This window comes from Triticum aestivum, chromosome 3A (genome assembly GCF_018294505.1).
Source record: "Triticum aestivum cultivar Chinese Spring chromosome 3A, IWGSC CS RefSeq v2.1, whole genome shotgun sequence".
Classification (NCBI taxonomy): Eukaryota; Viridiplantae; Streptophyta; class Magnoliopsida; order Poales; family Poaceae; genus Triticum; species Triticum aestivum.
In genome coordinates this window covers 99,775,855-99,792,091 of record NC_057800.1, presented here as the reverse complement: position 1 = coordinate 99,792,091, position 16,237 = coordinate 99,775,855, and the positions used below count along the sequence as shown (strand labels likewise).

Here is a 16,237-nt window from a genome sequence, read left to right as displayed (position 1 = left end):
ACCTCTATGAATGCGCACACACCCTATCCCTGTGAGCACATTTGAAAGATTGAGCGGGCACATCATGTTGAGATTGACAAAGTCATGACAGGCACCTTTGTAGTCGACGAGAACATCTTCTCGCACTGAATGCACATCGTTGGAAGGCCTGAAATAATTCCAGGAAAATGCGAGAATTAATATCAAGTCTGGGATTTAAACCTTGGCGGACTTGGAATGCCATTGTCCCCCTAACCATCCGACCACATGTTGGTTCACCATGAACATATTCTTAAAATACATCAATTTTTCTTTTAAATGTCACGTGCATTTCCTTAAGGTTATAAAATATCTTTTGAATTAAGCATACATTTTATAAAATGTCAAAAACATTTTTTTAAACACATGAACATTGTTTTAAAATTGTCATGCATATTTTTTTGAATGGTAGGATGTTTTTTTCTAAGTTACGAGACCAATTTTTTCATTATATGATTCTTTTAAAATGGTACGTAATATTTTCCAAAACACGTGACATTTTTCAAAATGTCATGTATTTTTTTAATGCTATCATAAAAATTCTAAAGGACACAAAAATAATTACATTTTATAAAAAAGATGAATGCACGATGAACCATTTTCTAAATTGAACCAAAATATTTTTTCCAATTTTAGAAATATAAATAAAAATAATATAAAAAGTAAAAAATAAAGAACATGTTGGAGAGGCAGCGCTCTCCTATGTTGGGCGGAACCATTTAAGGGGCGCCGCATGAATTCTTGTTGTTCTGTCATGCTAGGACAAGTGATATGTGGTGTATAAAGGGAGTGTTTTAGAGGTTTACAGTTCATGGGAAGCAGACCACACCTTCAAATGGTTTACGACCAGGCAGCAGGCAGTGGATGTTTACGGATGTTTACTTCAAGTTTGTGCACAAGCATGCAAGCAATGTTAAAGTAGGCAAGGCTCCTCCAGTGTTTGAGAAGAACTTCAACATCATCGTCCAATTCATTGTGATTGTAGTGTCGTTTTATTGGTGTGATTGGTGTGATCGTATGTACCGTGTAGTTGATAAGCTTGCCACATAGGAGTAGGATACAAGGTAAGCAGACCATGCTGCATATATGCAACCGAACATCGTGTCGTTGTAAGAGCCCAACCAATGCAGGCAACCAAACACAGGGGCTAGAAACGGTGTTGTGATGTATGGAAATGGTATGTAGACAACCAAACAACATGCAAATGTGTTTTCTGCATTATTTGCTTAACCAGACCCATGTGGAAAAAAAAAGATGGCAAGACGATGCTGGCAACCAAATTACGTCCAAAGAAGCAAGTTGCTTGAGGTTTCAGTTTCCTGGCAGAGGGTGCAATGTTGTGCCCGAATCTCTTGGCAGAAACTTCGCCCCAACTCCAAGCCAAGTTCTTCCACGCGGCTTTGGCCGGCCTAGCTGCAAGCTTGCCCGGTCGAGCTATCGTATCGTCCGGAGCTCCGTCACCCATACGCGGTGCCAAGTTTGCGTATTTGCGAGCAGGCAGGCGGCAGTCATCTTTTTTAGGGAAAGCAGGCACCAAGTCTTATTTCGTGAAAGAATCCACCTTATTGCCCAGTGCATCGTTTTTTGACTAGTCCTCGTCGTGGTTAACACCGCACCAACCAAGCTGAGGAGTTGAAGTTCGAGACATTCTCGACTGCCGGCTGCCGCCCCCTCTTCTACGGCTCCACTTCCAAGTGCCAAAGCGGCCACGCCACAACCACAACAATGGCGCTTCCAGCGACCTCGTGGCTGCTCATCTCCCTCCTCCTCGCCGTGACGCCAGCCCCTAGCACCTGTGAGGAGAGCGTGCGCATCGCGGGCGCAGGCGGCTTGCTGCAGTGCTACCCGGCGCCGGCGCTCACCAACGCCACTAACGGCACGGCGTTTCGCGCCACCCTGCTCCCGCTCCTCGGCTCTCTCCCCTCCGCCGCCGCGCCCACGGGCTTCGCCTCCCTACGGTCCGTCACTCGCGGGGAGCGCGCGTTGGCGCGGGGGCTCTGCTTCGGCAACTCCACGGTGCCGTCCGAGTGCGCCCGGTGCCTGTCCGCCGCGGCTGGGAACCTCACAGCTGGCTGCGGCGCCACCAGCCGGCGCCCCGGCATCTGGAGCGACCGGTGCTTCGTCGGCTACGCCGACACCAACGCATCCTCGTCAAACGAGGACGGCTTCCGCGCGCGCGTCCTCCTCCCGGGCGACGACGCCGTCCCTCGCTCTGTGGCCAGCACCAAATCCTTCTACTACGCCCACCTGCACGATGTACTCGTCGCCATGGAGAAGGACGTGGCGCGGCGCGCGGCCGCGAACATCTCCGGGCCGCGGATGCTGGCCACAGCGGAGGAGACCAACTCCGACAGCGCGGTGAGCAGAACAGTGCACGTTCTGGCGCAGTGCGGGAGGGACCGCACGGCGGCGGCCTGCGTCCGGTGCCTACAGAACTCGGTGCAGGCCGTGCACTGGGACCTCAACGCTGCCCGCGTCGACGGTGGCGTGGCGGCCGCGGTGGTGGGCTTCAACTGCTACATGCGGTTTGAGGTCTCCACTGCAGTGGGTGGCGACACTATCACTGGCGGTGAGTTCTCTCAAGCTCTCACAGACAAAAATAGGCTTCAATCTTCATCGTCGTCTTCTTTCCAAAATTTCTCAGCGAGAGTACAGTATAACTAATACTCGGGTTTTGTTTTCCTACAGTTATGCTACTGGTGGCATTCGTGCTATGTATATTTACAGGAGGCGCATGTGGGTGTTTGTGTCCTGTACCCTGATGAAGTTGAGAAAGAAGGATAAAATTCGTTGCAACGATATCAGAGATCAGGAACGCAATAAAACCTTATGTTCCAATTAAGTTTCTTATTGCATACTCTGTATATCTTAATGGGAAACGCTTCCTCTCAGTAGTCTGATATGAAAGCTTTCCTCATACCACTCCGGTATCGTCGATACAGTTTTAAGTTTTAGAGGCTGTTTGGATCGCAGCCCTCGTCTTTTTTTTAAGCAAGAAAACTAGGTCTTTATTGATCAATACCAATATTTACAGGAAATGCGATTGGGTCACTCGACGTGCCCAACCAAATATGGCGCCCGTAAGGTAGAGAAGTACCTGACCTAGCTAATCTATGAGCTTTAGTATTTGAAGCTCGAGGTTCGAAAACAAAATTACAAGAAGTAAAAATTTTCACGGTTTCTAGGATCTCCCTAATAACACTTCCATAGCTTCCTCCCACGCCCTGGCAAATATGGTTCACAACATGTTTACAATCTGATGCAATTTGGAGATGTTGTAAACCCAAGTCTTGCGCCAGTGAAAGAGCTTCTCGACAAGCTAAAGCTTCCAAACTAGCTGGATCCGATATGCCCTGGATAACTAACACTGACGACCCAAGATAGGAACCGTCACAATCACGACAGATGGCTGTTGCGGTTCCTGCATTGTGTTGCAATGAAACTCCGGCGTCCACATTTATCTTCACTAGTCCCTCATCTGGCGGGATCCAGCGTCGTTGCATATTATTGCATGTAGAACCAGCTCTTGTTGTGGGCTCAGGTATACCCGAAATTTGATCCAACTCAGAGATGAAGTTTGTGACAAATGTATGAGTTTCATAGGGGCTTTGATTAATACCTTCATGAATGAGTTTTCTCCTTGCATACCATATCGCCCACAAGGTCACCGTCATTCGAGTGAATTCGTCGTGACTTAGAACATCCATCATAGAAAAGAGCCAACTCCTAGCGTCTGGTTCTGGTGTTGCAATCATATGCTCTAACAAATCATGGTCCACGAGAACCCATACGCAACGCGCCATGGTGCACTCTAGGAGACTATGCCTCCACGAGTCTTGAGCTCCACACACGAAACATTGGTCATGGTGAGACATCTTCCTATGCTTGCGAACATCCTCTGTTGCGAGCGAATTCTTGGACAGCCTCCATAAGAACACTTTTATCTTTGCTGGTACAATAGTTTTCCAGAAAGTAGTCCATGATTTTTTAATTTCAGAGCTATTAGAGGACCCCGCTCGATTTTCTAGCCAATCTTCTCTTCGTTTCTTGATAGCCATGATCATCCTATATGCAGAACGGACAGAGAAAACACCATTCTTTTCAAAATTCCACGCCCAGAAGTCCTCTATGTTTCGCGTGCACACTGGAATCTGCAAGATAGCGGCTGTATCATAAGGCAAAAAAATTTGCTCAACTAGTTGTGCATCCCACCTTGCGTTATTCCGGTCCAATAACTCAGAGACCAACTGAGGTGGTTGGGCAATCAGTGACACGATTGGGCGCATGTTTTCTGCTCTCGGGATCCAATTCATATCCCAGATGTTTGTCGTAGCACCTGTCCCTATCCTGCTGATAAGTCCCACCTTCAATGTGTCCCGACCTTCAAAAATTGATCTCAAAATCTGAGATGGGTGATTGCCCAACTCAGCTGACAAAAATTCTGTGTTGGGGTAATAGAGTGCCTTTAAAATCCTAGTACTCAGAGAGTCCGGGTTTTCAAGTATACGCCATGCCTGCCTGGCCAACAGCGCTAGATTGAAGATTTCAAAGTCTCGAAAGCCTAAACCTCCCATATATTTTGGCATGCTCATGGTGTCCCAAGAGACCCAATAGGGTTTGCGCTGGCCTTGTTTACCGCCCCACCAGAAAGCTTTGATCATGGACGTCAACTTCTCACACAACCCTCTAGGCAGCTTGAAACAAGACATAGAATACACAGGTATTGCTTGGGCCACGGATTTTATTAGAACGTCCTTCCCAGCTGCTAACAACAATTTCTCCATCCATCCTTGAATCTTGCTCCATAGCCTATCCTTGAGGTATTTAAATGATCCATTTTTTGAGGTGCCTACATCCGATGGCATACCAAGATATTTCTCATTCAACTGCTCGTTTTGTACATGCAAAATATTTTTTATGGCACCTCTTACCACTTCAGGACAACCCTTACTGAAGAAGATAGAGGACTTATCCCTATTTACTCTCTGACCAGATGCTTGAGCATAGGTTTCCAACAGGAGAGACACCTCCTCAGCTCCCTCATTAGTTGCTTTAAAAAACAGCAGGCTGTCATCCGCAAACAGCAAATGGTTTACCGGTGGTGCCGATGTGGCCACTTGAAGTCCGCTTAGATTGGATGACTGAACTCTAAATTTCAAAAGGCACGAAAGGACTGGGCTGGGAATCCGTCCGGACCTGGCGCCTTTTGAGGGGCCATCTGAAAGAGAGCAGTTTTAACTTCCTCCACTGTGTATGGTGCATTTAGCCTTTCATTCATCTGTTGAGTCACCTTACACGGCACAGTGTTTAGGACCTCATCCATATTTTCGGTGCCTTCGGATGTGTACAAAGTGTTATAGAAAGAGTTAGTCATAGCCTTCATCTCTTGTACATCATTCGTAGTTGTGCCATCTGCTCGTAGCAAAGCTATAATTTTATTTTTTGCACGCCTCATATTAGCACGCATATGAAAATAGCGTGTATTCTTGTCCCCTGCTCGGAGCCATTCTACCCTTGCACGCTGTTTCCACATCATCTCCTCCCTCCTGTATAGCTCCAGTAACTCCTTCTTAATTTCTATTTCACGCAACGATGGGCCAGTTCGCCCTGGGACAGACCTGAGGCACTCTAATTCTCTTTTCAATTTTCTAATGCTGCCTCTGACATTGCCGAAGGTTTTTCTGTCCCATTCGCCTAGAGAGCATGAGAGCGCATGCAGACTGGCTGCTACGTCTCCGACAGATTCTCCCTGCGTCGATCCCCAGGCCTCAATAACTTCTGCCCAGTGGCGGAGCCAGCTCAAACTTAGAGCTTGGGCAAGATATACGTGATGCCAAGTTAATTATATTTTGCCCAAACAAACTGTAGGTAAACCATTTGTTTACTACTAGAGCTCCATGCACATGCACCATGGGAGCCCGGGCAGCAGCCCCGGCTCGCCGGGTGCTGTCTCCGCCACTGCTTTTGCCCGCAGGTCAGGGTGTACCTCCCACATGCATTCATATTTAAATCCTCTATTGATTGGCTCATGATTGCTCTCCTGCAGACGTAATTGGATGGGTTGGTGGTCTGATGCTGCAGCATGCAAGTGCTCCACCTCTGCATTGGGAAAAATGCCCCGCCATCCAGCACATGCAAGTGCACGGTCGAGACGAACACGCGTGAACGTTCCTCCGGCAACCTTTTTTTCAAAAGTCCAGCTTAGGCCATTGAAACCCAAGTCAATCAGTGAGCAATCATCAACTGCTGCCCTGAATAAATCAATCTGGTTTTGGCTCCTCTGACCCACTCCGTCGTGTTCGCTTGCATGCAAGACTTCATTAAAATCGCCAACTAGAACCCATGGAGCGTTTGAGGTTCCAACCAGGCTTCTCATAGTATCAAAAGTCTTGTATCTCTCCTGCACTTGGGCTTCTCCGTAAATACATGTTAACCTCCATGGCATAGGACCTGCATCATGAATCATAGCATCTATATGGTATTTGGAGTAACCAGAAACTTGTAAATTTATTTCATTGTTCCAGAAAATCCCTAGGCCACCACTCCTACCATCACTACTAACAGCATAGCTTTTATTGTATCCTAATTCTCCTTTCAAATTCTCGACATGTACACTATCAATCTGGGTTTCAACAATACATAGTACGGTCGGGGTAAATTTCTTCGCGAGATCGCGAAGTTCGTGAACTGTCGTGGGGTTACCCACACCACGGCAGTTCCAATTAATGATATTCATTGGGCCCGGCGGCGCCCCTCTAGGGAGCCCGCCCAGTTTTTTGTCACCACGGACGCAGTGTCTGTACCATTAGAATTACCCTTAGGCCTTTTTGGATCCCTCTTTGGTGGCGGACCGACCATAGTTGCTGTAGAGGGAATTATTGCTAGCTGACTCCTCTTTGGATCTTCAACAATCTGCTCTGTACTTGTACTTTCTATGTTTGCATCAACACTATTAGTTCTTTTCCTGCTAAGGTTCAGCATGTCCACATCGTTCAGGTTGTCCTCTGGCTCGTCATGCTCCTCATACTGGCTTGAGTTTCCCCGGCCACCACTTCGGCCTCCTCGGCGTCCTCCCCGGCGTCCACGGCCGCCTCCTGGACCGCGGCCATTGCGCATATACCATGTGGCTTTGAGCTCTTTGAAGACCAAGGCAGACAGAGGATGAATCCCATCGCCATGTTCTTTATAAAGATGTCCCAGCATGCCACAAACAGCGCACCAATCCGGCAACTTTTCGTACTTCACCTTGTAGATCTGCTGCTTGTCGTCGCGGATCAGGGACACTGCATTCTCGAGAGGTTTGGTGACATTAATTCTGATCCACACACGATAGAAATACCAGGGAAATCCTGAGATGGGGGCTCGGCAAACAGAACCTCGCCTACTTTTGCCGCCAACGGAGAAACTAGGTGAGCATATAGATTAGGGACGTCATGGATTTGGATCCAAATCTCCATGATGTCGAGATTGATGGTTGAGGGTTTAGTCACCCCATCATATTCCTTGATGATCACGGCATCGCCTCGGAAGTGCCATGGTCCGTCCTGCATAACTCTTTCCCAATCTCCCAAACATGTGAACTGGATGGTGTAAAGATTGTCTTCCAGCGGCCTGAATTTAGCTTCCTGCGCCAAATCCCAAGCAGCCCTCATATTTTTATAGAACCAAGTCTGGCTATAGGTTTTTGCTGTATGAACCCTAGCCAGCGCTATCCAACGAGCAGCCGCAGGTGGATCATCTTTCTCATCGAACACGACGTCGTCTAGATCCTCTTCACGCAGCCCCAACGCCTTCATCATCCTCTCGACGTCATTGATCCCTGCCGATCCCGACGCCTCCGAAGCCATGTAGATCCCTAACTCGATTAAGGTATATCAAGTTCTGTGGAGAAACCCTATTACCGTCGCACCCAAATCAGGCCAGCCAAGCCCCGCCAAAGACAGGACCGACCGGCCAAGGGAGATCGGCGGTAGGGAAGGTCAGAACCTCAGCGGCGGCGGAATCGCCCCATGAGGGAAGATAACCCTAACGAGAGGGAAAAAGATGCAAAAGCGGAGCTATACCTCCTCGTCTACCATGCCAAAATATTGGCGTTGACCGACGGTTGGATGCCTGTTTGGATGGGCTCCAAGTTTTTGGCACGCCCAGCCCGCCAGAGCTCTCTCCAGCTATTTTCACGCCAAATCATGGACGAATCTCGGGCGAGCCAAACGACCGCCAATTTTTTGGCGTGCCCCTGATTTGGTCGGCTGAGACTGGGCAAGAACCAAACAGGCCCATGACCGCACAGCCCAGATTTGCAATGGAGGCCTCGCTCAATTTGTAAACCTGCTTTTCACGCCATGTCCCATAATCCCGCACCCATTTCTGTTTCCCCAACTAATCGCGCTTCCTCTTCTAAAAAAAACTAATTGCGCTTCCTTTTCTCTAGCCTTTTCCCGATCGAGCTCACCCTCGTTCACCTCGCCAGCGGCTTGCCTGCCTCCAACCTACTTCCTCCGTTCCAAATTACTTGTCATAGAAATGGATGTATCTAGAATTAAAATACATCTAGATACATCCATACTTGCGACAAGTAATTCGAAACGGAGGGAGTAGATCGCCGTTGGGATCACAAGGTGCCTCGCTGCTCTAGTTCTCTCCGCCCGAATCTTGGGACCGATCAGCCATGAGGACCTGACAACTCCCGTTTCATCCTCGTCCGCCCATGCTACCACGGCTACAGCACAAGTTGTGTGTCCCTCGTCACAGTCGCAGTCACCGCCTCACCGACATGGTCCTATTCATCGCACCTGTGTGTACTCCTATAATGTTTCGATAGTAATCCTACGATATTTTGGCTACCACTGTAATATGCTTCCCATTTTTCTTCTGGTGCAAATTCTAATATCAATGGAAGCAATATTTGATGCATGACATTTGTACGTAGGAAGCAATTATTTTGGAAACAATGTTTATTTACAAAATGCCATGACTCATGAGCAACAGCAGAGGTGGCCCCGTTCGCTTCGTTTAGGGCTTCTCTGCGGCCATCAAGGACCAGCGGGTAGATGAGGACGACAACAGCAAGGTGGCTATGCTAGGGGTAGAAGAGGCGATGGCGAGGATGCCGGCCAACACCGGGGACAAGGAACACACTGGGGATGCGTCTTAGTCATCTTCCTCCATTAATGATTCTCTTCTCCAGCGCCCCCCCCCCCCCCCCCCCCAACATCAGAAACTCCCCTCCAACAACAGCGTCCCCCTCTCCCATCAGCGGATATGCCTACGATGCTAATCCCGAGTTAAAGAAATATCGATATAATCAGGAAGCAAAAAGCATGAATATGTGTATATGTGTTGGTCTTCTATTGAAGCATGGAATGAAGGTAAAGGAATCATTTCCTTTTTGTTGATGGATCACTGAATGATAACCTATGAAGCATTGCGGAATTCTGGAGGAAGCAAGTAATTAACTTCAAGAACAACATATTAAGCATGCACGAAAAAAGAAAGGAAGCACACAATTACAATGGTTGCAACAATAATTGAAAGCATGGAAGCATATGTGATGAAACATTGAAATATTTCTATGGAGAATTTGAATCAATGGTGACATATGGCCTCTCTAAAACACAAAAATAGAACCATTTTTTAATTCAAAACATGGAAATATGATCATTTTGTTGGTGCCGAAGCAATAAAATGATAAATTATGTATGAAATAACTAAACTGCTAGTAAATCAAAGAATTGGAAGCACGATATATGGAAGCATGTTATACAAAAAATTAAGGAAGCACACCACATGGCAGTGTTTGGAGAATTTCTTTAACTACAGATTACGAAGCGTGGTGGCAGTGTTCGAAGCATGACTTCTGTACAACGGAAATATGCATGCAAATCTGAAGCATGCTTTGGAATGTTAGAAGCAGAAATATCGATGATTTATTGAGGGAAATCAGTGGCATGCATCATGGAAATTGCTAAGATATGGAAGCTGGTGCATGAAAGTAAAGATCATGCGTGCATCATGGAGTACCTTTCGCTGATGCATGGAAACTACCGAAGCCCACTTAAGTACTAATTAAAGGCCCATGTCCAGCTAGTCTATTATATCGGACGGTAAAATCAACTTAATCGTGCAGCAGTAGACTAGTCTGATGGATTGCTAGGGATCAGTAGTCTGGTCCCTAGTGGTTCCCTATCTTAATTATCTCCATAGGACCAGCACGCATGTCGGTTACAAAGATGACGGAAGCAAGCCACAGCAACTCGGGGCAACAAGACGGTCGATCAAGAGAGACTGTGTCACTGGATGGTCTTTTCTCTTTATTCGTCTTATTTTTTGGGGGTGTTTGTGTTGATGCTCTAGATGACTCCTTTATTTTATTGTACTTGAATTTGCTGTATTTAAAAGTGCGTTATATCGATTAGAGGGGGGTGAATAGGCGATTTTTATGAAAGTCTTCAAAACATGGGAGTTTTGAAGACAAACGATAGAAATGAACCTATAACCATGCAGCGGAAGGTAGAGTACCCTAGACAAGTCATAGTCAAGTATTCAATGAAGTGAAAGCACAAAGACTAACAGCAGCTAGGCAGTACGGATCAGGATGGAAGATAATATGAAACCAATCTAAACAAACAATCACACAGTGAAGACAAATGGACAATGCAAATAGGCAATGACTTCACAAGGACCAACTATAAATAAAGAGATGGGAAGGATAGAACCAGTGAGCTCGGTGAAGACAAAGGTTTGGTAGACCAGTTCCAACTGCGGTGACAGTTGTACGTCTGGTTAGGGCGGCTAGGTATTTAAACCTGAGGACACACAGTCCCGGACACCCAGTCCTGAACACGCAGCTCAGGACACTCAGTCCTCACCGTATTCCCCTTGAGCTAAGGTCACACAAACCTCGCCCAATCACTCTGGTAAGTCTTCAAGGTAGACTTCCAAACCTTCACAGACTTCGTTCACCGGCGATCCACAATGACTCTTGGATGCTCAGAACGCGACGCCTAACCGGCTGGAGGATTCACAGTCCTCAAGTGTAATAAGTCTTCAGATCACACAGACAGGAAGACTGATGCCTAACACGCTTTGGCTCTGGGTGGTTAGGGCTTTATTCTCACAAGGAATTCTCTCTCAAAGGCTTCGAGGTGGGTTGCTCTCAAACGACAAAAGCCGTACACTAACTCTGAGCAGCCAACCATTTATGGTTGTAGGGGGTGGGCTATTTATAGCCACTAGGCAACCCGACCTGATTTGTCCGAAATGACCCTGGGTCACTAAGGAACTGACACGTGTTTGAACGGTCAGATTTCAAACACACACGGCAACTTTACTTGGGCTTCAAGCAAAGCTGACTTATCCAACTCTGGACAAGATTTGCTCTCATAGTCTTCACTCGAAGACATAGGATTTTGGTTAAGCATCACTTCAGTCATTCTGACTGGTTCTCTTGGACCCCACTTAATAGTACGGTGGTTCCTATGACTCAACAAGGAAACACACAGAACGACGAAACTGCTAAGTCTTCGCACTCCATAGTCTTCATGCTATGTCTTCTCTTATCATAGTCTTCAATGTGAATGTCTTCACATACCACCTCTGACTTCAATGTCTTCATACATTTTTAGGGGTCATCTCTGGTAGGAAAACCGAATCAATGAGGGACTTCTACCTGTGTTATCCTGCAATTCTCACAAACACATTAGTCCCTCAACTAGGTTTGTCGTTAATACTCCAAAACCAACTAGGGGTGGCACTAGATGCACTTACAATCTCTCCCTTTTTGGTGATTGATGACAAACTAGTTGAAGTTTTCAACGGGGAATATAATATGTTAAATTATAAAGGATAGGGGATTGTCTTCATAAGTTGCAAGGGCTCCCCCTGAAGATGTGCATATAAGTAATTTTCTTTTGGAATGCAAATGCACATGGCAGGTTGTACTTGTGGAGATCCTCTTCAACTTATGATGACAATTCATTATGCAAGATATGACGTGACGAAGATGATGATATGCATAATGAAAAATGGACGTCTGCAAAATGATCTAAGTGCGGAATTTATCGTCGCATCATAGAATAGCAAATAAGTAGCAGACGACTATCGAGTTTGAGTGTTACAACTCAAAGAACCAAATGTATCAAGACGCAAGAGTTGTAAACACTAGGCAAAATATAAAACTACTGCCCATATGAACCCGCTTGAAGACTATCAAACTCATATGCTTCTCCAACTTTTGTCAGTAAGGACCAAAAAGGTTTGAAGACATAGAGCACCTACTCGTCCCCATGAGGAGTTGGTGAAGCAGCAGGGTCTTCGGTGTTGGTTGGCGGTGCAGACGAACTCGGTGCAGTGTTGATTCGCGCTGAAGGTGGTGAAGTAGCATCATCTTCATCATCAATGACACGTGCATTCACTGTTGCAGTAGAGGAGGAGAACTCAGAGTCTTCAAGAGATGGAGTTCGTCGCAGCACAGTCCTTCTTGGAGGTGTTGAGTCAAACTTGAAGCGTTCAGAGAAGCCATCCTCTTGAAGATCATCTTCAGAGCACATAAGCGTCAGCCCTTTCCATGTACGCCGACAGGTTTCATGGGCAACAAAGGCATTCTTGGTGGCAAGGTTGCGAATCCTGTTTACGTCCACCAAGAGGCTTTGCATTTGGCGCTTCAGCCAGTCATGATGCTTATCCTGTTTCTGATGAAGGGCAACCAGAAGCTCTCGGTCATTGAGAACACGGGATCGCTTCTTGGGCCGTTGTGCAATGGTGCTTTCAGTGGCTTCAGTGAGGGCATGATGAGGTGCATGGGTAGTACCAGCCAGAGGATAAACATGAGTGACTGTTGGGTTGCCTACAATGTGTTGAGAGAACTTTTCTTATCAGCATTCTGAAGACTAAGGGTGTAACGCCCCGTGACCGATGTGCCAGGTGTCGTCCAGTTATTCGCTGTTGTCGCCTTGTCTTTGCTTGCATGTCATGCATTGCATATCATGTCATCATGTGCATTTCATTTGCATACGTGTTCGTCCCATGCATCCGAGCATTTTCCCCGTTGTCCGTTTTGCAATCCGGCGCTTCGTTCTCCTCCGATGGTCATTTCTAGCTTTCTTTTGTGTGTGGGGGTTAAACATTTCCGGATTGGACCGAGACTTTCCAAGCGGCCTTGGTTTACTACCGGTAGACCGCCTGTCAAGTTCCGTATCATTTGGACTTCGTTTGATACTCCAACGGTTAACCGAGGGATCAAAAAGGCCTCGTGTGTGTTGCAGCCCAACACCCCTCCATTTTGGCCCAAAACCCACCTAAACCTCCTCCATCATCTCGGTCGTTCGATCACGATCGCGTGACCGAAAACCGCACCTCATTTGGACTCTCCTAGCTCCCTCTACCTATATATATATGGTCTCCTCCGAAATTTCCGCGCAGGCGAAACCCTAAGAATTTCCCCGCACGCCGCCGGACATGTCCGTTCCGCCGCCGGACGTGTCCGCTTGCCCGGCCACCTCACCCCGGCCAATCGCCGGCTGCCACCTCAGCGCCGCCGCCTCCCTCCACCTATCCCGCGCCGCCACGTCACCGCGCCCCGCCTCCTCTCTCTCCCCGCGCCGCCGCGGCCCTGCGGGCCCGACAGGCCCGCCCGGGCCCGATCTTCTCCGCCGCCGCTCGGTCGCGCGCTCGAGGCACGCGCCGCCCCGCCGCCGACTGTTCCTCGCCGCGCCGCCCGTCTCCGGCCGCCGTGCGCCATGCCCCGCCGCCGTCCTTCGTCGCCGCCGTCCTCGACCGCCGCGCCGGCGCGCCCCGCCCGCGCCGCTCCGGCCAACGCCCCCGCCAACGCCCTGCCGGAGCTCCTCCGCCGTCCGGTCACCGCCTCGCCTCCCTCCGGCGCCGCCCCGCTGCGACCTCACCGGAGCTTTGCTCCTCGCCGGCGTCGAGCTCGCCGGAGCCCCGCTCCGGTCGGATCTGAGGAGGGTGGATGAGATCCACCCATCCCTCCAACCAAACGGCGTCCTCCGTCCCGGATCCGCGCCGTCCCGCTTCTCCTCGTCCCGTTGACTTTCTCTGAGAGGTCTATATTTCACCAAGTCCCCGAAATTCCCAGATTCATATGCCCATGTTCGCGGCTCCGTAACTTTGCATCCGTAGCTCCGATTCATGCATATAGCATCTCAAAATGTTCATCTCACAGAGTACATCATTTCATTCCATTGCATTATTTTCATTTGAGCTCATCTTGATGCCCGAAATGCTGTTCGAAGTGGGCTACTTGAGTTAATTGTCAGATCTGTTACTCCGTTTAGCATTTTTGTCATTTTTGCCATAATTATTGTGTGCATGCTATGCCCGTGAGTTCTTCTTATGTTTTGTTAAGGGTTTTGTCATCTCTCCAGAGGTGCAACCAATGTATTTTTAGGATGTGTGTGGTGACTTGTGCAAGCTTGCAAAGTGGTGCACTTGCTAATTCTGTTTTCAGGGACTTAGTGATTTCACTAAGTCCTGGGTTTGTTTATCTCACGATGCCATATGTTCATGTTGTTTTCTAGCGATTCGTGCCTCTTTTGAGGATGATCAGTAAGGGAGTTTTGTTAATTTTATAGTGCTTTATCCATCAATGTCTTTTTTTGCAATTATGGAGCACCCTAGCTTGAGTCAATCGAGCTCTACTTTTGCTTCATTGCGAATCTGGGCAGATCGTCAACTTGTTTGCGATTTTGCCGATGTTATTGTAGTTGATCCGTGCATGCTATGCCATTGTTCTTGCCATGTCTAGCTTGTATTTTGTGCCTTCTTAATGGATGTATGCTTGTCTTGCCATGACTTGCACCGTGGTGAGTGCATCGAGCTCGTAAACATGCCTTCGTGAGTTATGTTTCAGCATGTCCCAGTTTTCACCGAGTCTGGAAACTGATTATGTTTTTGCCATGTTCGTGAGCTTGTTAGTATATTTTGTGATCCCTTTTGGCTCAAGGTCACTAAGGGACTTTTGTTAAGCTTGTTGAGTAGCTCCATGTCATGTCTTTCTTTGTCATATTCAGGTCCTGTAGCATGTTGTTTCGTTGCTCCGAAGAGGGCTATATGATCTGAAATTCCAGACAAGTGTTAATTTCACTAAGTCTGAGATCTGTTTTACCATTTGCATTTTTGTCATGCTTGTTTGCACCTGTTAATGGATGATTTGGTCATAGCTCAGTGCTAGACTTTTGTTAAGCATCTTGTGTGCATCCCTGCCATGTACTTTGTTGTCATGTTTGGGTGCTGTAGTATGTTCATTTCGTTGCATTTAGATGCCTACTTGTTGTAAATCATAGACCGGTGTCATATTTGAATCGCTTGCCATTTCCAAACCGTAACTCCGATTCCGGCATTCTTTATATCGTTTTCAAGCGATTTCATCTCATCTTTCCAGTGGCACACTTGGATTTCCAAGTTGAGGCCAGGTTCTTTCATCTCCTGTCATATCTTGTATATGCATCGCATACCGCATCCCGCATATCATACCATGTTCATGTGTTGGTTGTTTACTATGTTGTGTGCTTCTTTTCCGGTGTTTGCTTCTTCGGGTTGGTTCCGGTAACGTCGCGTTTGTGAGGACCCGTTCGTCTACGTCCGTTTGTCTTCTTCATGGACTCGTTCTTCTTCCTTGCGGGATTTCAGGCAAGATGATCATACCCTCGAAATCACTTCTATCTTTGCTTGCTTAGTTGCTCGCTCTTTTGCTATGCCTATGCTGCGATACCTACCACTTGCTTATCATTCCACCCATATTGTTGAACCAAGCCTCTAACCCACCTTGTCCTAGCAAACTGTTGATTGGCTATGTTACCACTTTGCTCAGCCCCTCTTATAGTGTTGTTAGTTGCAGGTGAAGATTGAAGTTTGTTCCTTGTTGGAACATGGAGGTGTTGTTCCTTGTTGGAACATGTTTACTTGTTGGGATATCACTATATATCTTATTTAATTAATGCATCTATATACTTGGTAAAGGGTGGAAGGCTCGGCCTTATGCCTGGTGTTTTGTTCCACTCTTGCCGCCCTAGTTTCCATCATATCGGTGTTATGTTCCCGGATTTTGCGTCCCTTATGCGGTTGGGCTATAATGGGAACCCCTTGACAGTTCGCCTTAAGTAAAGCTCTTCCAGCAATGCCCAACATTGGTTTTACCATTCGCCTCCTAGCCTTTTTCTTTCCCTTGGGTCGGCCAGCCCAAGGGTCATCATTATTTTACCCC

General features: G+C 47.5%; 1 protein-coding gene across 1 annotated transcript; it reads left to right on the top strand.

The window, feature by feature from the left end:
- The first annotated feature begins 1,615 nt into the window (after nucleotides 1–1,615).
- Nucleotides 1,616–3,234, top strand: LOC123058024 (putative cysteine-rich repeat secretory protein 14). Its single transcript, XM_044480867.1, has 2 exons — nucleotides 1,616–2,587; nucleotides 2,707–3,234. Exons 1-2 carry the CDS (start codon nucleotides 1,744–1,746, stop codon nucleotides 2,778–2,780), a joined length of 918 nt encoding a protein of 305 aa, XP_044336802.1. The 5' UTR covers nucleotides 1,616–1,743; the 3' UTR covers nucleotides 2,781–3,234.
- The last annotated feature ends 13,003 nt before the right edge of the window (nucleotides 3,235–16,237 follow it).